The sequence below is a fragment of the Saimiri boliviensis genome, chromosome 2 (assembly GCF_048565385.1).
Source record: "Saimiri boliviensis isolate mSaiBol1 chromosome 2, mSaiBol1.pri, whole genome shotgun sequence".
Classification (NCBI taxonomy): Eukaryota; Metazoa; Chordata; class Mammalia; order Primates; family Cebidae; genus Saimiri; species Saimiri boliviensis.
In genome coordinates this window covers 6,934,226-6,960,324 of record NC_133450.1, presented here as the reverse complement: position 1 = coordinate 6,960,324, position 26,099 = coordinate 6,934,226, and the positions used below count along the sequence as shown (strand labels likewise).

Here is a 26,099-nt window from a genome sequence, read left to right as displayed (position 1 = left end):
ATCATGCCATTGCACTCCAGCCTGGGCTACAAGGGCAAAACACTGTCTCAAAAGAAAAAAGAAAAAGAAAAAAGGACCTTCTCTAAACCCAGTCATCCATTGGCTTGTGGGTTCCCAGGTACCGAGAGTAGCTGAAGAAATTCTACTTTCAGATGCCACCCTTTCTTCTCCTGTTAACTCCAACACCTTTTTCCTTGCCCGCTTCTTCTTTCTTACCCCTCTCGAAATCATAGGTCTGACACCCATGGGCCTCATAAACCTCAACAAGTTCCCTCGAATCTCTGAGCCACTCTGAAAGACGGGGATCCTAACATCTGCTCTGCAATGTTGTGATGATTAAATGTGACAGTGTGTGTGTGGGGGTGGGGGGAGGTATGTAACACAGCCCGCAGCTTCAGATGCCCAGGAAGTCAGGAAGGTCATCGAAATGAATGAAGCTGACCAGGTACGGGAGAAAATCATGTGACCCTCTTGGCCTGTCTTTAGCTTTGCCGCTTGTAGTAGACATGTAAGTAGAGAGAATTATAAGAAAAATTCCAGGCCAGGTGCAGTGACTAACACCTGTAATCCCAGCACTTTGGGAGGCTGAGGTAGGCAGATCGCTTGAGCTCTGGAGTTTGAGACCAGCCGGGGCAACGTGGCAAAACCCCATCTCTAAAAAAAAGTTTGTGTGTGTGTGTGTGTGTGTTTGTGTGTGTGTGTGTGTGTGTGTGTGTGTGTGTATACATACACACAAAACTTAGCCAAGCATGCCTGTATTCCCAGCTACTCAGGAGGCTGAGACAGGAGGATTCCTTAAGCCCAGCAGGTTGAGGCTGCACTGAGCCAGAATTACACCACTGCACTCCAGCCTGGGCAATAGAGCAAGACCCTGTCTCAAAAAAAAAAAAAAAAAAAAAAAAGGAAAAAATTGAATCAGAAAAAGAACAATGCAAGTATGAAAAATAATATAAATCACCCATATTCATAAATAAAGGGGTAATAAACTGAGACTTAGCCTCAGTGGTTGGGGGCACCAGGAGGGGTAGGGACTGGGGCAAATCGGAGCATATAGGGCCCATCTGAGAGGGGCAGCCACCCTGGGCTCCAGCTGCTGCAATGAGGGAGTGTGAAGCCATTGTTAACATGTCTTGCTGGTTTATAAGAGAAGCTAGAACTCGAAAATTTTTATGTGAAATATTTCAATTCTTATATTTGGGCTCAGTTATTTTTTTTTTTTTTTAATAACACTACAGAAGCCAAACTAAACCCATCCATGGGCCAAAATCAGCTCGTGGGCTGCCAGTGTGCAACCACTCACCTAGATAATGATATATAATATAAATTCGTTTCCCTTCCCCCCTTTTTCTCTTCCTCCCCTTTCTCTTTTCCCTCCCATTTTCCACATCCTTTTCGCCTACATTTCTATACTAAGTGCCAGTGGTAGAAGGGATTAGAGTGGGTTGAAGAAGTGATTCAGCCCAAGAGGATGTAAGCTAGATGCCTAATGGTGCGCCGGGGCCTGGATCACTGCCTGGCACACAGTGGATACTAACAAAAACCAGGGTGAATGAAGAAGCCAGAGACTGGGGGAGTCAGCTCTCTATCTTGTGCACACCCTGGGCTTGCCTGAAGAACTGTCTCATTTTTCTCAACAGCCTTGCGAAGTCGTTCCGGACGCTCCATCATCAATGGGAACTGGGCAATTGACCGTCCAGGCAAATACGAGGGCGGAGGCACCATGTTCACCTACAAGCGTCCAAATGAGATTTCGAGCACGGCCGGAGAGTCCTTTTTGGCGGAAGGTCCCACCAACGAGATCTTGGATGTCTATGTGAGTTTGGATGTTTCTGGACTGTCCTTTGGATTTTGAATCTTGTCACTTCTAAGGAACACACTCTGAACAGATAAGCCACAAATCGTTGCCTGTACTCAATAAAAACCCTTTGAGTAAAACCTGTTGGGGGCACCCCTTGAATGCTTGGCGTTTATCTTCGCCTTTACCTCTGAATGGGTCTAGCTCATAGAAACCTCCACCTCCACCAGATGCGTATGACCTTCAGAGTTTATTGACCCAGTAAAACCAATTTTACTTGTTGAACCAAATCGGAGGCAAAACATGCCCCTTATTTCATGAGCATTGGATCTCCTCCAGGCACTTTCCTCATAAGGCTAATTTGGCGTGTTTGTTTAAAGGCAAAGGAAAGCAAGAGCCAAAAGGAAGGCAGGATTACTCCCAGCTCCCAGCCCTGTTCAAACTCTGAGAGCAAATGAAGAAAGGAGAGCTCCAGAGCCCTCCAGATGAGACAGTGGAGCTCGGATCACAGGAGAGAGGTTTACTAGAAGCTCCCTGCTTCGTAGAAGACAAAACCTTAATTTATTTTATGTGAAACTAAAATATTAAATTGCTCAAGAGTTTTAAATGGTTCAAAGGAAACCACTAGAATCCAGTCTTCTTAAAAAGACCAGGACATAAAGGGTGAGAAGAAATAAAAGCATGAAATAACATTTGGATCAAAAGAATGAGATCAGCCATGACTATACTCATTCTTTTTGTCCCCAAAGCTGAGCTGATTAGCATATTTGCTGTGTCTGAGTTTTAGAAATATTATTAATTGCATTGTCATTACTTCTCTACCTGCACGCAGTTCTGTGGCCTTTCCTCTTGGGCCCAGTAGATTCAAAGTTACAAAGGAAGCCTTGTTATAGTCCAATTTTGGATTTTGTTTTCAGACCGTCCAGTTGGTCGGTTGACTCTGAACACATTTCACATGGTATCAGAGGTAAAAACTCAGGTTGTTAAAGGCCTGCTGTGGGTGGTCTAGGAATGGAAGCCAACAGCAATTTCATAAACGGGACAACGGTTGCACTGGCAGAATGTTCAAGCAGAAGAGGCACCAGAGAGGGAGGGAGGATTTCCAGCCGCAGACCAAGAGGAAGATGGTGCGAAAATGGAGTGAGGGAATGAGGGGTACACAGCAGGAACCTGAGGCCACACAGCTGTGTCCCTCGGGGGTTCAGTGCCCACCACCATGTTTCTGCAGCACCGATGGTTTGATACTGGTCCCTGGGTAGGAGAATCCCAGGAGTTCTCAGGTCTGCCTGCCTTTGGGTGATTTATAAAATGGGCACCCATTTCATCAGTAGGGAGTGGGCAAGAGATCATGGCATAAATAGGAAGAACAGACACAGGACCCACCATGCGGGAGTGACTCAGAGATGCTTCTAACTGGAAAGGACCTTTGAGAGCGACACGATTCTAACCTCTTCCTTCTTCAAGGAAGAAATCAGTACCCGGCGTGAAGGGACTTGCTCTGGGTTACACAGCTGGTCAACAGAGACCATGTCTCCTTGCAGAGCTCATATTTACGCCGCGGGTTCTCATTCTGCTGCTCGGTTTAGCCTACCACCCTGCTTCCCATCAGAAAAGCCATGGGCAGCAAGGACTCTGTGCTCCAGATCCGATAGGGAAGGATGTAGTCTGTTGGGCCATGCTTATGCGATACGTTTTCAGCCTGGATGATGTTCAGCTGCTGACTTCCACAGCCCTGCATAGATTCCTGCTTGCTGACCTATTTTTGTCGTCATTCCTAAGAGAATATGACCCAGCAAGACTTGGGTCCCTTCTACCTGTTTCCCTGACCCCATCTCTGTGTTTCTGGGGCTTTCCGTGAATGAGAGGCGGAGAAACCTGGAGCCAGCCTCAGCAGCCAGGCCGAGAACTTTGAAGGGACCTCAAGGATCCCGGGATGGCTCTGTCCAGGATGTCTGCTGCTGGTTTGCGTGACTCTCTCGCGCCACCTACTGTTAAAACGGGTCTCCTGCAGTGGACACGCATTCATCTGCGTGGGGAGCGCTGAGCAAAACCTAAGCCATAGCACCGCGGCTGGGAGCCGGCAGGAAGGTGCTGCTACCATTGCTCCGTCTTCCCATTGGGAGCTGAGAAAATCTTGACTCTTAGCTTAGCTTTCTTCTGACTGCCTCAGCCTAAGGTCTTCATCCTTCAAATGTACGGGACAAAAAGCCATCGGGAAATGACTTCCTTTCATCCGCCACAGGTTCGCTAATGTTGCTAGATTCGTCCTAGAGTGGACCCTCCCGGTCACTTATCGATAGTTCTGTTAATGCCGTTGAAACCCAAGCCAGCGGGAGAAGGGGTGTGCGTACGGGCCAGGTGCAGTAACACTGATGTTTCTGTCGGCAGATGATACACCAGCAGCCAAACCCAGGCGTGCACTACGAGTACGTGATCATGGGGACCAACGCCATCAGCCCCCAGGTGCCGCCCCACAGGAGACCAGGTAGAACCCCTTGTCTTGTGGCCGGGCACTCCGGGTCACTTCCCGAAAAGCCGCCTCTCTCTCAGTTCTTGTGCATCCACCCTCTGTCTCTCAGTCAACACAGAGAAAACCCAGGGACGCATATTTCAGAGCCAAGGGGCCTTGGCATTGGAGCGGGCTTGACCGTTTGTCTGAGCCTTCGCTGATGAGACTGTGTCATTCACTCGATTAAAAAATGGTGTGAGGCCGGGCGCGGTGGCTCAAGCCTGTAATCCCAGCACTTTGGGAGGCCGAGGCGGGTGGATCACGAGGTCGAAGGATCGAGACCATCCTGGTCAGCATGGTGAAACCCCGTCTCTACTAAAAATACAAAAAAACTAGCTGGGCGTGGTGGTGCGTGCCTGTAATCCCAGCTACTCAGGAGGCTGAGGCAGGAGAATTGCCTGAGCCCAGGAGGCGGAGGTTGCGGTGAGCCGAGATCGCGCCATTGCACTCCAGTCTGGGTAACAAGAGCGAAACTCCGTCTCAAAAAAAAAAAAAAAAAAAAAATGGTGTGAGCATCCTGGGTCTGCCCTGCCAGGTCAGCATTTGAAATGCTTTCTGCTAGCTTCCAAGCCTGGCAAGGGGGCTCACGCCTGTAATCCCAGTACTTTGCGAGGCCAAGGCAGGTGGATCGCTTGAGTCCAGGGGTTCGAGACCAGCCTGGACAACATGAACAAAGCCCTATCTCTACAAAAAAAAATTCAGAAATTAGCCAGGTGTGATGATGTGTGCCTACAATCCCAGCTACTCAGGAGGCTGAGGTAGGAGAGTCATCTGAGCCCGAGGAGGTGGGGGCTGCAGTGAGCCATGATCGCACCACTGTACTCTAGCCTGTACGACAGATGAGATCCTCTCTCAAAGTCAAGAAAAACCAACACAAATTTACTCTCTCAGAGTTCTGGAGGTGAGAAGTCTGAAACGGGTTTCCCTGGGGCAAAATGAAGGTCGTCAGGGCCTAGCTGTCTCCGGAGGCTCTAGGAGAGAACCCACTTTCTTGCCTTTTTCAGTTTCTAGGGACACCTGCCTGCTTCGGTTCTGACCCCTTCCTCTACCTTCAAAGCCAGCAGGCTGGCACTTTCACATCTGTCCGGCTCTGGCCTCATCACATCTCCTCTCTGACTCTCATCCATCTCTCTCCTTCCTTTATAAGGACCCTTGAGAGTGCCCTAGGCCCACCCACATAATCCAGGATAATCCCTCTTTCTCAAAATCTCTAATTTAGTTTCACGTGCAAAGGCCCTTTTTGCTAGGTAAGGTAGCATATTTACAGATTCCAGGGATGAGGATGTGGACATCTCTAGGGGGCCATTATCTGTCTACTATATGCCTTTTCTCTTGGTCCCCTTTTGTTTCTGTTGATAATACTTTGACCTATAAGACAAGAATAATGAGTTCACGCCTGACAATCCGTGTTGAGTCTTCCCAGTGGGCTCTTCTTATGGGCAGAGCAGACAGCTTTCTCTCGGCTGGCGCTGGGCATAGGACTGCTCTCTGAGTCTGCAGAGAGAGCAGAGGATGATGGAGCCCACCCCCCAAATGCAGACAGTCTTCACCTTCCTTAAAATAGGAAGGTCTGCGGAAGTATTCGTGGTAACCGCAGCTCACACGCACTGAGTCCTTGCTGTGTATAAGGACTTATAAACTGCTGTGCTGAATTCTCACGACAGAGGAAGGTGCTTGGAGGGACGTACTGTTATTAGCCTTATTTTAAGAGTAAGGAAATGGAAGCTTAGAAAAAATAGGTTGATAATTGTCCAGGTCCCACACCTGGGCAGCGACCTGAGGAGGGCCTGTGTGACCATTCCTGTGCTTGTTACGTGGCTGAGAGGTTACTTGGTCCCATCCGTATCCCAGGAGGAAATAAAGGCACAGATGCCAAACCTGGCCCATCCATCCTTCTCTGAGCTTTGGATGGGATAACCAGGTTATCTGACAGCTACACGCTGGGGAGAAGAACAGTCAGTCAACAGTCGGGTGCGTCCCCAGCACATGGGGAGGGGGTGTGTTGTCCAGACTCCAAGTCAGCACACTCAGTGCAACAGAGAATGTTTATGTCATGTTCAGAAGCAACGCACAGTTTGAGAAACCAAGTTTGGATAAGATTTCTGGGGTCCTTTGCTGGTGTACAGGGATAATCAGACAGACTATTTGAAATCTATCAGGATGATGATGATTTCTGTCAGGCCTGATGGGTCTCAGCTCATGAATAGCCTGGGGGTTCTGGGATCAGCTCTCTGGGACAGGGCAGGCCTGGAAGGGTCACCTGTCAAAAGTTGGTGAGCAGGGGCATTGTGACCAGGCTTCCTCTTCCATATCAGTGGAGTCTGAGTTGGAATCCTGATCCACACCTTCTTGCTGTGCACCCTCAGGCAGATCAGCAACCTCTCTGAACACATACCTAGTCTACAGAATAGAAAAAAAAACCCCACAAGGTGGTTTTTGGCAGGAGGGAGGACATGGGAGGAGAGTGAATAAATCAGATGTCCCTCCCAGCATAGTGCCCAGCACAAGGCTCCGAAAGATTTTTAAAATTGTTTTGTCCAACAGCATCTTGAACAGTTTTCATTTATATCGGCGTGCCTGGTCCTGATTTTTTCATCACATTTGCATGTCACATTTTAAACCATGAAGGATCATAGTTAGCCAACTAGGTAAGAAAGTCCTAGTGAAAAAGCTGAGAGGCTGGTTGCAGTGGCTCACGCCTGCAATCCCAGCACTTTGGGAAGGCAAGGCAGGCAGATTGCTTGAGCCAAGGAGTTCGAGACTAGCCTGGGCAATATGGCAAAACTTCATCTCTGCTAAAAGTACGCAAAGCAGCCAGATATGACTCACCTGTAATCCCAGGTACTCAAGAGACTGAGACATGAGAATCACTTGAACCCGGGAGGTACAGGCTGCAGTGAGTCACTTGCACTCCAGCCTGGATGACAGAGTGAGGCTCTGTCTGAAAATTAAAAAAAAAAAAAAAAAAGCTTAGACAACCTTAATGATTTTATTATTATTATTTCGACTGAAATGGGGTCTCACTCTGTTGCCCAGGCTGGTCTTGAACTCCTGGGCTCAAGCAGTCCTCCCACCTCGGCCTCCCAAAATGTTGGGATTACAAGCATGAGTCACCTCACCCAGGCCCCTTGTAGTTTTAACTGTGTTCTCTGGTAACCCTAGAATTTGCCTCCTTATTTCGTATTACAATGATACATACTTGAACAATATTCAATCAAAATAGAAATATAGAGAGTCAAAAGTAACTGCCACACAATTACCAAAACTTGGAAGTGACCAAGAAGTCCTTCAATAGGTGAACAGATAAAAACTAATAGAATTTGATTTAGGGCTAAAAACAAATGAGCCGTCAAACCACAGAGACGTGGAGGAACCTTCAATGCATGTTACTAAATGAAAGAGGCCAATCTGAAAAGGCTACGTGTTGTTTGATTCCAACTACATAACATTCCAGAAAAGTTAAAACTGTGGAGACAGTAAAAAGATCAGTGGTTGCCAGGGGCTGGGAGGACACAGGGATAAGCAGGTGGAGCACGGAGGATTTCAGGGCAGTGAAACTACTCTATGTGACATTACACTGGCAGATACATGTCACTGTGCGCTGGCACAGACTCATAGAATGTTCACCCCAAGGCAAACTCTCGTGTGGACTATGGACTCTAAATGATAACGGCGTGTCCATGTAGGATCGTCACTTCTAACACATGTACCGCTCTGATGTGGGACGATGGCGGTTGGGGACCCTGTGCCTGTGTGGGGGGAGGAGGTGTATGGGAACTCTGTTCTTTCTTTTCTTTTCTTTGTTTTCTTTTCCTTCCTTTTCTTTTTTCTTTCTTGACAGAGTCTCCCTCTGTCACCAGGCTGCAGTGCAGTGATGCAATCTCAGTTCACTGCAACCTCCGCCTTCTGGGTTTGAGCAATTCTTCTGCCTCAGTCTCCTGAGTAGCTGCAACTAAAGGCACATGCCACCATGCCCAGCTAACGTTTGTATTTGTAGTAGAGACGAGGTTTCACCATATTGGCCAGAATGGTCTCAAACTCCTGACCTCGTGATCTGCCCGCCTTGACCTCCCAAAGTGCTGGGATTACAGGCGTGAGCCACCACACCTGGCCCAGGAACTCTACACTTTCTACTCACTTTTGCTGTGAATCTAAAACTGCTCTTAAAAAAAAAAAAGTCTATTTTTTAAAAATCAACAGCTCCTAACCCCAGGCCCTTCCCAGAGGGAGTCTAACCCTTGGGTGGGGCTGTGCCTAGCCTTTCTCTACGCATACACAAACGTGTTTGCGGCCCATTTGAATCATTGACTACAGTCGCAGATGCACAAGGAATAATGCACATTATTATTTTCCATTAGTCAATTTAAATCTGACCTCAACTTCCCCCTTCTTTGAAAGCAGTAGATAATTCCATCACAGTCTGCTTGGGACACACACACACCCCCCCCCCCAGGTATAAGGAAAGATCTATACTCTTAGACAGGCCAAAGCATCGGACCCCCTGGTGGTCTGTCCACACTAATTCTGCTAGTGCCACCAGGAGCAGCCTCATGGGGCCTTCAGGTTAGGGCTCTGCTCCTTCCAACCTGCATGGGGGGCACAGGATGCTGGTGAGGCTGGCAGCCAGGCCCCTCTCCCACCACAGGTGTGGCCTCCTCCTGGAACGTCGTCCAGCACACCTAAGGCTCCATGGCACTCAGCAAACCAAGACCCTGCACTCCTACCTCTCCTTCGCCTTGAAAACCTCTCTCTGTTGCGCTCTAGCTTGCTCTGTCTCTGTATCTCGCTCTCTGTCTCTCTTGCTCTCTGTTCTCTGTCTCTTTCTCTCTTGCTGCCTCTTGTTCTCATCTCTCTCTCTTACTCTCTGTCTCTCTCACACTGTCTCTCTGTCTCTTGATCTCTGTTTCTGTCTCTCTGTCTCGCTTGCTCTCTCTCTGTCTCGCTCTCTGTTTCTGTCTCTCACTCTGTCTCTATCTCTTGCTCTCTCTGTCTCTTTCTTGATCTCTGTTTCTCTTTCTCTGTCTCTCTTGCCTTCTGTCTCTGTGTCTCTCTTGCTTTGTCTCTGTGTCTCTCTCTCTTGCTGTCTGTCTCTGTCTCTCCTCTCTCTCTCTTGTTCTCTGTCTTTCTCTTCCTCTCCTCTCTCTCTCTCTCTCTCTCAAAATGTGCCCTCCTCCTTTCTGGGCTGGCCCCTCAGGGACATCCACTTAGCCTTAATGACAGCCTAGGCCTGCAGTCTTGGAAGGAAAGCTGTTGACTTCTAGCAGCGTTTGTTTTCTGTCCTGCACAAAAACAAAGCAATAACATCTAAGGACTTGGCTCCTCTTTCAAATCCGAGGAGGTGGAGGAATAAAGACAGAAAACCAAACACAAATTAGTATCTCAAAAAGTGACCTGCTACGTCTATGTGTATGTGTGTGTGTGAAGCTTTTTTCTTTCACCAAACAATATTCACTCACTTCTTCATGCCGGAACATATATTTGCTGCATTATTTTCAAAAATCACATAGTATTCCATTTTGTATTTGTAGCATAACGTAGTTTAACCAGTACCACTGATGAACATTTATGTCTGTTCTACTGTTTTGCTATTTCAAATAATACTTTAGTGGCCAGGTGTGGTGGCTCATGCCTGTAATCCCAGCACTTTGGGAGGCCAAGGTGGGTGGATCATGAGGTCAGGAGTTCAAGACCAGCCTGGCCAAGATGATGAAACCCCATCTCTACTAAAAATACAAAAATTATCCAGGCGTGATGGCAGCACCTATAATCCCAGCTACTCAAGAGGCTGAGGCAGAGAGTTGCTTGAACCCAGGAGACGGAGGTTGCAGTGAGCTCAGATCGCGCCACTGCACTCCAGCCTGGGTGACAGAGCAAGACTCCATCTCCAATCAATCAATCAGTCAATCAATCCTCAGTAACCATACTTGTATATTCTGCTTTATGTAGAAGAAAATATTTGCAGGACAGATGTGCTAGAAACTGAATTGCTAAGTCAAAAGGTATGTGCATTTAAAATTAGGGCAGATAATGCCAAATTTCCCTGCAAACTATGGATCAATTTGCAGCCTCCTCCACAGTGACTGAAAGTATGTTCTCCTGCACCTTCAACAGGCGTTTTAGGATTTAAGGGTTTCCAAACTTTCCAATCTTTGGCGTTAGGTAAATAGAGGTGGTGGTGGTGTTCTGTTCCTGTGAATTTATGGAATTAGGAGTGAAGCTGAGGATTTTTGTATGACTTTGACGGTTTGTATTTCTTCTTATGTGAACTATCTATGGCTCACAACTACTATTCCTACTGCAATGTTCGTCTTTGTCTTATTGATTTTCAAAAGTGCCCTGCAGGTGAGGGAAAGCACTAATAGCTGTCTGCTGGTTTTAAACAGATGTGCTTATGTGCTGTGAATTCGAAACAGTCTCATGCTACACAGGGTCTGCTGTTGAAACAATTTCCTCTTTGCAGCTCAGCATCCATACTGATCCTGCTTCTGTGTGTACACGCCTCCTTCTCCTAGGGGAACCTCTCAATGGCCAGTTAGTGAAAGAAGGCAGGAGCCAGGAGGAAGGAGAAGCAAAAGGGAGGAACGAGAAGAAGGAGGACTCGCGTGGGGAGGCCCCTGAGACGTTCACCGCGGAATCGGCACAGACCTTCCCGGTCAGGCATCCAGACAGATTTTCTCCCCGTCGACCAGACACCTTGGTGCCACCGGCACCGCAGCCCCCACGGCGAAGCCGGGATCACAACTGGAAGCAGCTTGGGACGACAGAATGCTCCACGACCTGCGGGAAAGGTGAGCCTGTGAACCGTCTGTGGCTCACAGCTGCCATTCCTACTGCAATGTTCCTCTGTCTCACTGATTTTCAAAAGTGCTTTGTGTGTTAGGGAACGCACTAATCGGTGTGGGAAAGGTGAGCCTGTGTGAGGGACAGGTGGACCCCCGAAGAACCCTAAGCAAGGAATGTGTGAGTGGCCCAAGGCAGCAGTCCCCAGCTTTTTTTTTTTTTTTCAAGACAGAGTCTCTCTCCATCACCAGGTGCCAGGCTGGAGTGCTGTGGCACAATCTCGGCTCACTGCAACCTCCGCCTCCTGGGTTCAAGCAATTCTCCTGCCTCAGCCTCCCCAGTTAGCTGGGACTACAGGTGTGTGCCACCATGCCCAGCTAATTTTTGTATTTTAGTAGAGATGGGGTTTCACCATGTTGGCCAGGGTGGTCTCAATCTCTTGACCTTGTGATCCACCCAGCTTTTTTGACACCAGGGACTGGTTTCATGGAAGATAATTTTCCCATGGATGGTGGCAGGATGGGGGCATGGTTTCAGGATGACACTCTCCTAACACAGATCATCAGGCATTAGCTAGATTCACATAAGGAGTGCGCATTCTAGATCCCTTGCCTGCATGAGCCACAGGAGAGTTCACACTCCTATGAGAACCTAACGCCATCGTGGATCTTGCTTACCCACCAGTCACCTCCTGCTGTGCAGCCTGGTTCCTGACAGGCCATGGCCTGGTGCCAGTTGGGGACCCCATCCCAAGGGATGCGGCAAACCCTCACCTCTGTGAGCCTGTCTGTGAGATGGCTCATGGGTGTGAGATTGCGTTGGGGCCCCTAAGACCACCCTCAGGCTTAACGATTGGCTCAAAGGACTTATAAGACCTGGAAGAGTAATGAATTGCTCATGGTTACAATTCATTACAGTCAACGGTTAGGGATTACAGTTAACAAAGGAAAAGGCCCATCAGCAAAGTCCAGATGCCAGGCGCCAGCTTCCAGGTATCCCCTCCATCAGGGTCACACGGGGATGCAATTAATGCTCTCAGAAATGGTGTAACTCAGAGGCTGGCAGCCATGCCAAATACTGCCAACCAGAGATGCTCACCCAAGCTTTGGTGTCCAGGGCTTTGAATGGGGTCAGTCGTGTGGGTATGCAGCTCCCACCTGAGTGACACTAGCTACTTTACCAACCCAGACGCCAAATCAATACCGCGTGGCCCAAGACTTCAGGCATTAAAAAAAAAAAAATACTCTTATCAGGTGGAATATTTCAAGGGCTTAGAGGTTATCTTTCAGGAGCTGGCCAAGGGCCTGTCTTTGGTATGTGCAGGGTTTGAGCAATTCAGGCCTGCTGCACACATATATTCATTAATAAACAGAATACGCTCACATGCTTCAAGATCTAAAATTTAATCTACAAGTCAGGGCTGTGGAAGACTTCACAAATCCTCATTGAAACTGATTCTCAAATCTAAGGATTTCAGAAAACAAAACATACTTCGGGAGCTTGGTGTGTTAATTAGCTGGTTTTTACACTGACCAGCACTCACAACTCCTGTACTATCCCAGGAAAGTCCCAACCTTGCATTCATCCATTCTTCTAACCCAATCAGCTATGATTTTTTTTCCAAGCCAAACTGTATCCAGCTTTATTAAAGACACTTTCCAGAAGCAATCATGGTATTTCAGGCAGGACATGGGCAGACAATGGTTAACAGTATGCAATGGCTTTCAAACTCCCTGCTTTGATGGACGCCCCAAAATCAGAAAGCCACTGTAAAACCCAGGGAGGTCCTTATCTGATGCTCTGAACACGGAAAGTTTAGAGTGCGGGTTGACATTTCCCATTTAGCGTGTTGTTTAACAACTTTTCACAAGTCGGCCCTGACTTTCAGGAAGTGAAATGAAAATGGCAGAATGTATCTGAAGATCCACAATCTAGAAACGGAACCACTGCTCTTCTGAGGGGTGCCATCTCAGTGGCATCGCCAGGGACAAACCTGAAGCCCGACAGAGCCAGCTTTATTGACCCCTCACAACAAGAGAGTCCACAGCACCAGAGAAAGCACAGGGTGTCTTTCCAAACAAAAGAGAAGATAGGCTTGTGGGATTTGGGAGAAGGATACAGTTTACGTGAAATTTAAGTAAAGCAGGGTTGTGATAGGCTGAAAACAGAGCATGGCTGTGTCACAGGGGTCACATCAGCAATTTGAAGTGGACCCAGAAGTCCCATTTCCTGGAAAACTCCGAGGTTTAGATGTGGAATGTGATGTCCAGAAAGCCTTTATCTGGCATTCCATACCAGGTTGGAAATCAATGCCACTTCTGTTTCAAGGTGACTCGTTGCAAGGATACACCTATGAACTGTGTGGTTATAATTTCCTTCTCATATATGATAATGGTCTCCTGTTTACCTGTAGTAAAGTACTATTTGATCCTCTGAAACAGCTGTTTTTTGAGCGGAGGTTGCTAACGAAACAGGAAGGCTATCTCCTCCTGGAGTCTCTGCAAACTGGGGAACTGTGTGATACCCCAGAGCATTGCTTTGGGGTGTGTTTTTTTTCTTTTCTTCTGATACTTGCATCTAAAAGTACAAAGTTTTGAACCTCTCACAAAATTAGCACAGGAAAAATCTTTCCTGACAGCTTCTAAAGTTTTTATGTTTTTCAAAGCATCGGCTTAGTGGCTTTTGAGAATAGAATTTAAGTCTTCAGTTCTTCTTGGGGGCTGGAGCTTTTCCTGCCTGGAGCCTCTGCAATTCCATAATGATTTGGTAACCGGAGTGTTGATTTATAGAGGTTTTATTGTGCAAATTTTACTGTGCTCATACTTAATACATGTGCAAAGAATGTGGACTGCAGATTCATTGGACCAACTTCTTTTATACACTTTATGAGGAAAAATTAAATGCCTATAAAATATGTCTTGACAGAGGCAGAAAGCTAGAAATAATTCTGCATTAAGGCCAAAACCATTCTAGTGAGACTCTGTCTGTGATATTATAGAGGTAAACAGTATGTAATGTAATTGATATAGGAACCTGAGATCAAAATGTATTATTATTGAAATATTCTACCTTTAGGTAGTGGTGTGATGCCCATCAAAGGAACCAGATACATTCAGAACTAGGCAAAAACAGGGAAAGTCATAAAAAGAATAAAACTTTTTTTTTTTTTCCAGACAGAGTCTCACTCCGTAGCCCAGACTGGAGTGCAGTGACGCATTCATGGCTCACCGCAACCTCCGCTTCCTGGGTCCCAGTTCTCAAGCAATTCTCCTGCCTCAGACTCCCGAGTAGCTGGGACTACAGGCACACGCCACCATGCCTGGCTAATTTTTGCGTTTTTAGTAGAGACAGGGTTTCACCATATTGGCCAGGCTGGTCTTGAACTCCTGACTCTGTGATCCACCCGCCCCAGCCTCCCAAAGTGCTGGGATTATAGGTGTGAGCTGCCGCACCCAGCCCACTGTGTGTTTTTCTACCAAGGGTGACATGTAGAGAAGATTCTCTTTCACCCTGTCCAGAGCCCATAAGGCCTTTCATTGTGGGCTGTATGAGATGAGGGCAAAAGCATGTACCGCTTCCCTGTGCGCCCTCCAGCTGCTCCCACGATCTCTCTAATTGAGCAAACTCATAACCAAAGGTTCCGGTTTGTGCTCCCACAACCCACCCCAGGCTGTGTGATCCACGCTGAGGTATGGAGGTGACATTTAAATAAAGCAGGGTAAAAGCGGGTAAATAAATAGGCTAAAAGCAAAACATAGCTGTGTTACTACCTCACTATACTCTGGTATCCCTCCCTTACTACACTCTGGTATCTGCCCAGCATATTCCTGCTCATACTCCAAGCTCTGAGACCACCACCTCTACAAAGCCTTCCTGATTCTGCAAAGAACAGGTAGGCACTTCATCCTTGGGACCTCACAGCAATTCAAGACACATTTCTTTCCCAGCTTGGCTGTCTCCATGAATACACACTTTACAACCTCTGCACCTGGCATCATACCAAGTGCACAGTAGGCACTCCTGTGTGTCTTGAATAAATGAATATATCATCACCACATTTCTTTTTTTTTTTTTTTTTTTTTTTGGGAGATGGAGTCTTGCTCTGTCACCAGGCTGGAGTGCAGTGGCGAAATCTTGGCTCAGTGCAACCTCTGCCTCCTGGGTTCAAGCGATTCTTTCGCCTCAGCCTCCCAAGTAGCTGGGACCACAGGCACTTGCCACCACACCTGGCTAATTTTTGTATTTTTAGTAGAGAACGGGTTTCACCATGTTGGCCAGGTCTCGATCTCTTGACCTCGTGATCCACCCACCTCAGCCTCCCAAAGTGCTGGGATTACAGGTGTGAGCCACCACGCCCGGCCCATCACCGCATTTCAGATGTGGAATATATGAGCTACTAGAAAAGGCATAAGGGTAGTTTTTCATCTTTATTGCATCCTAGATATACAAGCCTATGATTGCCTTTACCCATGTTCTGTCAACATAGCATAAAGAATGTGGATTTACCTGTTAGAAATTGAGCAAGCGGCCAGGCACGGTGGCTTACACCTGTAACAGCAGCACTTTCAGAGGCCAAGGCAGGTGTATCACTTGAGATCAGGCATTTAAGGCCAGCCTGGCCAAAGTGGCAAAACCCTGTCTCTACCAAAAATACAAAAAATTAGCTGGATGTGGTGATGCATGCATGCATGTAATCCCAGCTACTCGGGAGGCTGAGGCAGAAGAATCGCTTGAACCCAGGAGGCAGAGGTTGCAGTGAGCCAAGATTTCGCCACTGCACTCCAGCCTGGGCAACAGAGCGAGAATCCATCTCCAAAAAAAAAAAAACAAAAACAATTTTTTCCTCCAGATTTCCACATGATTTTATTTAATCTTCTGTCCTTTGCATTGCAGAAACACACACACACAGATTCACAAAAATGTGAGGTAAGAAACTGAGCATGCACAGGACCCATTTTTGATATTTAGCCCACATATACCCATGTGTTCATGTACACACACAACACACACACACACACTCTCTCTCTCTCTCTCTCTCTCTCTCTCTCTCTCTCTCTCTCTCTGTCTCTGTCTCTGTCTCTGTCTCAGTCTCAGCATCTGCCACTCAGAATGTCTGAAATGACATGTTTATCTCTTCTTTATCCAGTGAGTGGCACCAGTTCTCAGGCCCAAGAGATACTGAAGAGGTGCCTTGGAAATAAAGCAAGCCCAGGGATGTGTTACTCCTCATCCGTCCCTTCTCGGGCAATCCTAGTTCCCTTTAGCTTTTATGTGACAAGTGGCAGCCCGTGGAGGCCCCTCCTTTGCTCCCTCCCAGGCGGTGATGGCACCAGACATGCAGGATAGACGAGGCAATGCAGAGGCACAGATGTGGAGCTCGTCTCACGGTTGTCAGCAGTCATGGCAAGTGACCAGGAAATCCCAAGCCTGCTGGCATTGTCCAAGTCACTTACGCACAGAGTAAGTCTGTTCCCCTTGCGATCTCGTTGTGTGTTTTCACACACATCCTCTCCCAAGGCCCTCTCCAGTCCTTCCTGGTGGAGCTAACCACACCACACAGTTCTGTGCTTTTCATGGTCAAATTTCCCTTTGTCTAAATGCTTCCAGCATCATGACATCACCATCTCAGGGAAGGGCCCCATTGCTGGCGTCCAAGTGTGGTCTCTACACACACAGCCATTCACCAGGCCTCTGTCAAACTCTCGGCTTGTTTCAGTTGATTCCTAGAGTTCTAAATCTGGAGTCATTTCATTTTTTCTTGTTCTTTATTTTGTCTCTCTTCCCTAATGTCCCATTGACCTCTACACTAACCCCAGAATTCACCGACCTCATTTATTATCTACTAATTACCTGTGGTACAGTCCCCTTCTTCAACATGATGTATTTCTATTTTAATCAATGCACCTGCATATAAGGCGACCCAACTGATCGCAGATTTTTTCCTGCTGCCTGAAGCCCAGCCAGCACCTGACCTTACCACCTTGTTCCTGCTTGCTAGCAAGTAAAGGAATAACTGAATTGCAATCTTGAACAGTGGGAGGTGGCCAGTTGCTCTCTCCCTTTCTAAAGATAATAAAACATACCCAAAGAAACCACTGCAGTCACTAGACTCAAGAATTATAGATCTGGGCTGAACGTGGTGGCTCATGCCTGTAATCCCAGCACTTTGGGAGGCAGAGGTAGGCGGATCACCTGAGGTCAGGAGTTCAAGATCAGCCTGGAGAACATAGCAAAACACCGTCTCTATTAAAAATACAAAAATTAGCCAGATGCAGTAGCAGGCACCTGTAATCCCAGCTACTTGGGAGGCTGAAGCAGGAGAATTGCTTGAACCCAGGAGGCAGAGGTTGTGAGCAGAGATTGTGCCACTGCACTCCAACCTGGGTAACAGAGTGAAACTCCATCTCAAAAAAAAAAAAAAAAATTGTAGATCTGGCATTTTCCCACCATCAGAGAGACAGAGAGGCTCTGAGTTCATTTCCATGGAGCTGGACCATGGACAGTGTTCATAAAGGCTATAAAATGTCAAGGGAAGATAAGCAGTGGCCAGATGCTGGACAGCCCCAGCAGGACCCATCTTCCCAAGACACAGCATTCCTATGTGAGCCTGCATCCTTTTGCTAAGAAAAATTTGATTTCCCCCTTATTTAAGTGCCAAGTGATTGGGATAGTTTCTTTTGCTTTCCTGTCCACAAGCACGTAAGTGGAAAAGCTAAACCCACATGGTCTGAAGGGAAAGGAATAGGCTAAGTAAGATCTTAACTTAATCTCTTAGCAGCTGAGTCCCAGTTGAGCACACTGAAAGCTGTGAACCATGTATTCATCTTTATAACTGCACAATGTGCCTAATGTTTGTTGAATTTAATTAAAAATCTGTTCTATTTAATGGAAGGAGATCTGTAGCTGGACAGACTTTAATTCCACAAAAGTTTTTGCGTCCCATTAACTTTACAGTCAGTACTGCCTTTTACTCAGCCAATGATTGTGCTTAATTGGAACGTTATTTTAAATAATGGTCTCAAGTTATAGCCACACTGTAAATTTTTACTGCCAGGGTAATTTAAACAAATGATCGTTTCAGATTCAACACTGTCTTGCAAACTGTCAGGTTTCTTACTACCCTCTGGCTCGGTGTGTCATACAAGATGAGCTTGAAAAACGACTGAAACATTTTCATGGCTGATGAAATATTGAGACATTAATGTTACAAGTTAGCCCCCATGTTGCAGTTAAAATCGTAAGGAGTTGGAGTTTCAGAAAATACAAATGCCTGGCCAATTAGCAACAGAGATAAGACAGAGCTGCAAAGGAGAGGATGGCATTCTTCCCGGCAGGAGTTGTATATTGCCCTGGACCGTAGGGAAGACAGTTACGAAGAAGCATCTTCAGGTGGTTGGTTCAGACGTCACACTCAGGGGTTGCGTTTTTCCCGTTATAAACGTCCATTAGTTCAGTGTTGCCACCAGGTGGCAACAGAAAGAGGAAGGCAGAATTAAAGCAGCTTTTTTTTTTTTTTTTTTTTTTTTTTTTTTTTTTTTTTTTTTTTTTTTTTTTTTTTTAATTGAGAACTAGACATTCCAATTAACAACTTCTGGCTTTTTATAAAAAATAGATGCATCCTTATTACGCCAATGAAAGTAAAACAAAAAACATAAAGCTGATATAAACATCTGTTCAACACCATTCAAACATTCACTCAACACAGTCATTTACTGAACACCTGCCACTATCCTAGGTACTGGGGCTGCAGAGATGAGGAAGTAGCCCTGTCCCTCAGAAACTCAGTGTCTCGTGGGTACTTTATTAGAAGAACGTGTAAGATGTTTGCCAAAGGGGAAGGTAGCTGCTCTTCCGCCCTTTCTTGAATCTTCTATTTCTGTGCTTCGACCTGTCCCTTAAAGGCAGTCTGTCTAGCAAGCATCTTTCAGGATGAACTCAGCAGCTGATCGCCTTTAGCAAGTCAACCCAGTCTAGAAGGCTAGTTTGTCAGGCAAGTACTTCTGTTCCAGTTTAATGACCTAGATGGCCCCCTCCTGCCAAAATACAAATGCGCACATCTACCCAAACCCAGTTCTTTCTCAAGAATGAAGCTTGACCCTTTTAGGACACTTTCTTTTTGATGCTTCCGGAGAAACTTAGCAAAGTTACTATTTGTGTTCATTCTATAATCATTCCCCTGCCTAGGGATCTCTCTTTTATTATCTTGAACTATTATGAAGATGGTTCGTATCCGCTTTTGAGCATATTTAGACTGTGTCCACAAATAGATTGTTGATTTCTTTTAGGGCAGGCTCTTCTTTGCACCCCCGCAGTTCCTAGCAAAGACCCTGTGAGGAAGGTGTGTGTAAACCCTCAAATGAAGGGGGTGTGAGTGTGCGTGCGTGTCTGAATTGTCCTCATGGTTTCTGTGCCCTCTCTTCATCAGCACCCAAGTCTCTGTGCATCTCCACGCATAGCCCAGCTTCCCCATGTGTGGGACAGTCCTTCTGACATTCTCCTGTCATTGCAGGATCGCAGTACCCTATTTTCCGCTGTGTGCACAGAAGCACTCACGAAGAGGCTCCCGAGAGCTACTGTGACTCCAGCATGAAGCCGACCCCCGAGGAGGAGCCTTGCAACATCTTCCCTTGCCCAGCCTTGTAAGATGCCCCTCCGTTGAGGTCGCTTATTACCGGGTTACTTCAGGTCACCTGTGCACAGGACCTCAGGAGCAGATATAATCTAGTTTCAAGTCCATCTAAATCTGATTTAGAAATACTAGACTTGGACCATGCATAAAATGCAGTCTGGTTGGCAGGCACACCTGTCTTTCAGGCTGAACTCCGGGGGTGATAGCCTTTAGCAAGTCAGCCCACTCCTGGACAGCCCACGCTTGGCAAAGTCAGAGCAATTAGGTTTGAGCCTGGTAAGAAAAACAAAGCAGGAAGCAAAGCATGAGAAGCCAGTGTAGTGAGTGTCCTGGGTGAGCTGTTTACAGAGACAGGATAATGCAAGTCACAAAAACATCAGCCTGGAGAGGCCAGGAAAAGTATCTCAGGAGAGATCTTGAACTGGTTCTTGTTTGTTTGTTTGTTTTAGTTTTTGAGGTGGAGTCTAGCTGTGTTGCTCAGGCCAGAGTGCAACGGCACGATCTCGGCAACCTTCGCCTCCTGGGTCAAGCAATTCTCCTGCTTCAGCCTCCTGGGTAGCCGGGACTAAGTGCATATCACCACAGCTGGCTAATTTTTGTATTTTTTGTAGAGACAGGGTTTCACTATGTTGGCCAGGCTGGTCTAGAACTCCAGAGCTCCAATGATCTGCCCATGTAGGCCTCACAAAGTGCTGGGATTACAGGCGTGAGCCACCACGCCCAGCCTTGAACTGGTTTTTGAATGATAACTAGGACACTTGAAGAAGAACAAGGGGAAAGGGCCCTAAAAGGGTCAAAACCTAATTTTCAGAGTAATAAAAATATAATTCTCATCCATCTATATGATGAGCATGGGCTGATGTCTCATTTAACTAATAGAGCAAATGACAGAGGAGGGTTTGGGAAGCTGACATGGGAATTGTTAATGAAAAAGAACACTAGAATAAGATTTCTAAGTTAGCAGCAAAAATGGGTTAATGATCTGCAGGGTAATAAAACTAACCTTTGGCAGTTGTTTTGGGTTTTGTTTTTTTTTTTACTAGATAAAAATCATTTGTACCTTTTCAGTTTTCTATAGCTTTTTATAGAATCTTGGCCCTAATCATTGATAAATAGCATGCCAAGCAAATTTATCTTCATTTACAGAGTCATGACCTTTAGCCAGAGTTTTCCTTTTTCTTTCTTTCTTTTTTTTTTTTTTTCCTTCAAGACAGGGTGTTGTTCTGTTGCCCAGGCTGGAGTGCAGTGGCACAATCATGGCTCACTGCAGCCTCAATCTCCTGGGCTAAAGCCTTCCCCCCTACCCCCACTTCAGCCTCCCAAGTAGCTGAGATTAAAGTCATGCACCACCACACCCAGCCAACTTTGGTATTTTTGGTAGAGATGGGGTCTGGCCACGTTGCCCAGTCTGGTCTAGAACTCCTAGGCTCAAGCCATCCTCCCACCTCAGCCTCCCAAAGTGCTGGGATGACAGACGTGTACCGCTGCACCCAGCCTAGGCTGCCTTTTAAACAACGCTCTAGTAAGAGACTCCACCCACGGTGATTCCGATCATTCTGTGTAAGTTGGTGCAGGCTCACGCTCCCTTCTTGTTGACTGAAGGTTGTCTCTCTCGCTCTCTCATTCCTGAGCTAGCTGGGACATCGGGGAGTGGTCTGAGTGCAGCAAGACCTGTGGCCTGGGCATGCAGCACCGCCAGGTCCTGTGCCGCCAGGTGTATGCCAACCGCAGCCTGACGGTGCAGCCCTACCGCTGCCAGCACCTGGAGAAGCCCGAGACCACCAGCACCTGCCAACTCAAGATCTGCAGCGAGTGGCAGATCCGGACCGACTGGACCTCGGTACGCAGCGCAGCAGCCTGCGCCAGCCCCTCTCCAGCTCCCGCCACACTCTCCAGCCTCCCCCACCAAGACCTGAGATGGGTAACCCTGAGTTCCACAGGAGGGAAACCATCCCATGGGGGTCTGGACAGCTGTTTTTGCAAACCATGGGATGTACCAATAGTTTAGTCGAGTTCAAGGTAGTGTGTGCCGCCCACAGCCAACTTTATGGGTGAGCCCAGGGGGGTCCTGTCCTACCGGCCTCATCTGTTCTGTGCATCATGGTGAAGTGAAGGTTGACAGCTGCTGCTAGAGCCAGCTCCTTCCAATCTTCCCCACCCATTTCATAGATGAAAAGACTGAGGCCTGGAAGAATAAAGTGGTGTCAACCAAAATTAAGGCTGTTAAGGCAGAAATAATTTGATCAAGATTTATTGGAAGCCAATGTAAAGACCAAAAGACACACCACCAACATTGGACGTGGTCCAAAGTCTGTGACAAGTTGAAAGGCTTTTAGAAGAAAGTTTAGGAGAAGAGAGGGGGACCCCTTGCATTGGAGTTGTCTTTTTCATTGGACGGTACAGCACAGAGGTTATAATCACTGGCTACAGAGGACAACGTACAGTCTAAATGTATTAAGTGCAAGACAGTAACATGAATCGGAAAGAAATCAGCAAAACTTTATGACTCAGAAACAAACCATTGTCCTCTTCAGCGTCCACAGGTTACATATTAATCAGCATGTCAACGGTTGGAAGAATTCATAAGATCTAAGAGACTCGCAATAATGTTCTTTACTCAGAACAGGATATAAGCTGCGAATCATAAGACCTTCTTCGCAGGCAACTTAAAACATGGTTGATTCTTCAAGGGCAGAGGTGCACGACTTAACCCTTGCCTGCCATGGCATTAGATCCTGTTTATAATTTGGTATCTTATTGCCACAGAGTCCATTCGGTCAATCTTATGATTTCTCTCAACATTAATGCTGGTTAGTTGTGTCTAGATTTCAGAAGGGCGGTGGTATGACAGGCTGTGTGCATCCTCCCATCCTGTCATGGCCAGGAACTCCATGTTTAAAGTTTCTCTGGGGTCTCCTTGCCCAAGAGGAAGCCTTTTCAGTCAGCTGGAGGGCTTAGGATTTAATTTTTTTATATATAAAGATGGAGTTTCACCATGTTGGCCAAGCTGGTCTTGAACTCCCGACCTCAGGTGATCCACCCGCCTTGGCCTCCAAAGTGCTTGGATTACAGGCATGAGCCACCATGCCCGGCTGAGGATTTAAATTTTAGTTTACAGTAGGCGAAGCATCTAAGAAGGTCTTAGAGAAAAGGGTTGTAGAGTTTTCTAGGGCTCAGATCCCTGCCCCAGGTGGTGACAGGCATGACAAGGCCTCGGCGTGGTCTCATGCGGCTGGTAACAAAGGCTGCAGGCCCCATGCTGGCGATTCTCTCCCAGAGCTGAAGCCACTGGCTATCCTGACACCAGCATGCTGTGTGTTTCAGTGCTCAGTGCCCTGCGGAGTGGGACAGAGGACCCGTGACGTGAAGTGTGTCAGCAACATTGGGGACGTGGTTGACGATGAGGAATGCAACATGAAGCTCCGGCCGAATGACATTGAGAACTGCGACATGGGACCCTGTGCCAAGAGCTGGTTCCTCACCGAGTGGAGTGAAAGGGTGAGTGTGATGGCGGGCAGAGCGCCGGGGACCGAGGTCTGCCAGCTGCCCCCAAAACCGCAGGAAGATCAGTCACAAGCTCAGAATCCCAAGGCTGATTTCCGGCTCTGGTACAAGGAGGGTGGGCGGTGGGGGGAAGCCCAGAGATGATTTATCATAGGCTTCTATCCTTACATGAGGACTGAGGGGCTCCAGAGGTGAGGAATGGGTGAAAAACTTGATTGGACTCTCCTTAGCACTCCATGTGGTCACTCAGTCATGCTAAGTAAAGCGAATAATTACATCACGTCTTTCATGTATCTCGTGAGTACAGGCATCTCATAGATACTCAGCAACGGCAGGCCCTCTGCTGCTTCCTGCCAACTCAAAGCATCCCTCACCCCATTTCCCTCCCCAGTAGCCTGACCTCCCATGGGGGGGTCTCAGGTGTCAAAGAATGACTCAAAGGCCTATATAGTTAACCTTTGGTCCACCAGTTACCTGGATACGAGGGAAAGCAGTCATAGTTGAAATCCATCTACCAAGGGCAAAAAGACGATTTATACGAAAAAGGGGTTCTGGAGATGGGGGGGTGGCTACACGACAGCGTGAATGTACCCAGTGTCACGGAGCTGCGGGCTTATAAGTGGTTACAATGGTCAATTTTATGTTATGCGTCTTCTACCACAATCAGAAATCAAGTTTGAGAAAAGACGCTAAACAAATTGAAGGACATACCCCGGGACAGGGAGAGGAGAGGAAGGAGATGAGGGATTGTGCTTCCTTCCCGGTGGCAGCGGCAGACTGGCGGGCATGAGGGAGGCCAGAGGGTTTGCCCAGGGCAGCTGCACAGCTGTCAGAGGTACCACATCCAGGTTCTGGATTCTCTGGGAGATCTAGGGAGTTGACCTGGGATCAGGACATGATTGGCCATCTCTGACCTTGGCTAGCAGCCCACGACTGGGATACACTAGGTCGGTCTGCCCCACTTCCCTTGCTAGAATCCTGTGCCTACACATTACCCGTGAACCGCGTTAAAGTGCAGGTCTGAGGCAGCAGGGGTGGGGTGGAGTCAGGGAGTCCACATTGCTTTTCTTTTTCTTTTCTTTTTTTTTTTTTTTTTTTTTTTTTTTTGATACAGGGTCTCATTCTCTCGCCTGGGCTGAAGTACAGTGGGACAGTCTTAGCTCACTGCAGCTGCTTCCTCCTGGGCTCGAGTGATCCTCCCACCTCAGCCCGCTCCCCACCCCCACCCGTGTAGGTGGGACTTTAGTTGCCTTGCCACCACCCCTGGCTAATTTTTGTATTTTTTTGTGGTTTCACCACATTGCCCAGGCTGGTCTTGAACTCCTGGGCTCGTGTGATCTCCCCATCTCGGCCTCCCAAAGTGCTGAAATTGTAGGCATGAGCCACTGCATCTGACCACAGTGTACATTTCTAATAGGTTCCTGGGTCCCTGAGGCCACTGGTCCAAGGACCACACTCTGAGTAGCAAGGCCATAAAAAAGACAGAGGAGCCCCCAGCCAGTTTATGGATCTTAGGAGACCTGATGCAGCCTGTGAGCCCCCACCCCAGTTTCCACCCCACAGCATCATGAGAACAACAGTCACAGTATCTCAGACTCAAAGAAGGGCCTTTTCTTGGGGACATCAGCAGACACGCCCCATACTGCCACATTGGCTGACTCCAGCTGTTCAGTGTTCGTTCTGACTGGTCACTGACCTGTGCACCTGCCGTTGAGTATTTTGAGCATCACCCCTAGAGGTGTTCACACAGGTTTTCTCTCCCTCCGAGGTGTAAGATGCCCCTTAATTTTGTCCCTCTCATCACCGTAACGATCCTCTTCCCTAGGGAGTGTTATCCAGAAGCCTGCAAATGCAGCCTTCACTCACCTCCTGAGATGGTCCTGGAGGTTCTTACCTAGCGACTCATCTGCTTGTGGATTCCCCACACCTCATGGCATACAGCCCCTGCCCCTTAACCCCGGGATGGCCCCAGATAGAGAACCCTTGGTGCAAATACTGAGCTCCCAAGATGAGTATCTGACTCTGCCCTCAGGCCCAGGAGCAGACACTAATTTGGCCATCTGGGAGGCTCTAACCAAAAAGGAAACAGATGGAGAGTAAATGCTGACCTGGCCGCTGACCCAAACTTCTGCCGTAAAGCTGAGTCCCGGAGGGCTCATCCTAGTTCTTCTCGTGTATCTCCATTTTCCAAGCCTCCCATCCCAAACATTAGCTAGAGGCACTGTGGAAGCAGTAAGGAAAGATGTTTCTGAGGTCCGCCTCCTGGCCAGCATGAAGAATCCTCTGCGGGGTCCCTGACATGGGTCACAGCTCTTGTCCAAACCCTTTATCAGAAAGTCACTCTGTGTCCAATTACATCTGTTTTCTGTGCAGCTCAAGGTGTCAAAAGGTCTCCTTTTACAATGAATCAAAGTGTTTCTTACTAAGCCCCCTGTCCTTTAGAAAAGGTTGGTCCTACAGCCACTGCAGGACCCATTCCACTTTCTTCAGGCTAAAAATTCCTAGTATCGTCAGCTTATCCTTTTGTGCTGTAGTTTCTGAATTTCTAACCAACCCAAAACTCATTTGTGTTCACAATAAACTGGATGGATTTCCTGTATCAACAAATGGATGAAAAGAATGATGCTGGGCTTTCTTTTTTTTTTTTTTTTTTTTTTTTTTGGGAAAGATTCTTTTTCAAATAATGTTGATTTTTTTTCTGGTTATAAAGTAATACAGTATTGTTTTAAGAGTATGAAACATTTGGAAAACTATGCTCCAAATCTCTTCACTAAAAGAAAATTTGAGACTGTTTTAAGCTCTACTTCAAGCTTTTCTCTTCTCATACATATTTTATCTACATAGCTTTTTTCCTCATACATGTTTTAAAGATATAAATCGTA

General features: G+C 47.2%; 1 protein-coding gene across 2 annotated transcripts in view; it reads left to right on the top strand.

Moving 5' to 3' along the window:
- The window catches only part of THSD4 (thrombospondin type 1 domain containing 4), a 669,073-nt gene that overhangs the window by 612,427 nt on the left and 30,547 nt on the right, over positions 1-26,099 (top strand). For both annotated transcript variants that reach the window (XM_039469071.2, XM_010340286.3), the window contains 6 exons: positions 1,638-1,813; positions 4,184-4,280; positions 10,817-11,092; positions 19,594-19,723; positions 21,349-21,553; positions 23,038-23,211. In XM_039469071.2, coding sequence (XP_039325005.2) covers positions 1,638-1,813; positions 4,184-4,280; positions 10,817-11,092; positions 19,594-19,723; positions 21,349-21,553; positions 23,038-23,211 — 1,058 coding nt within the window. The remainder of the gene's footprint in view (positions 1-1,637; positions 1,814-4,183; positions 4,281-10,816; positions 11,093-19,593; positions 19,724-21,348; positions 21,554-23,037; positions 23,212-26,099) is intronic.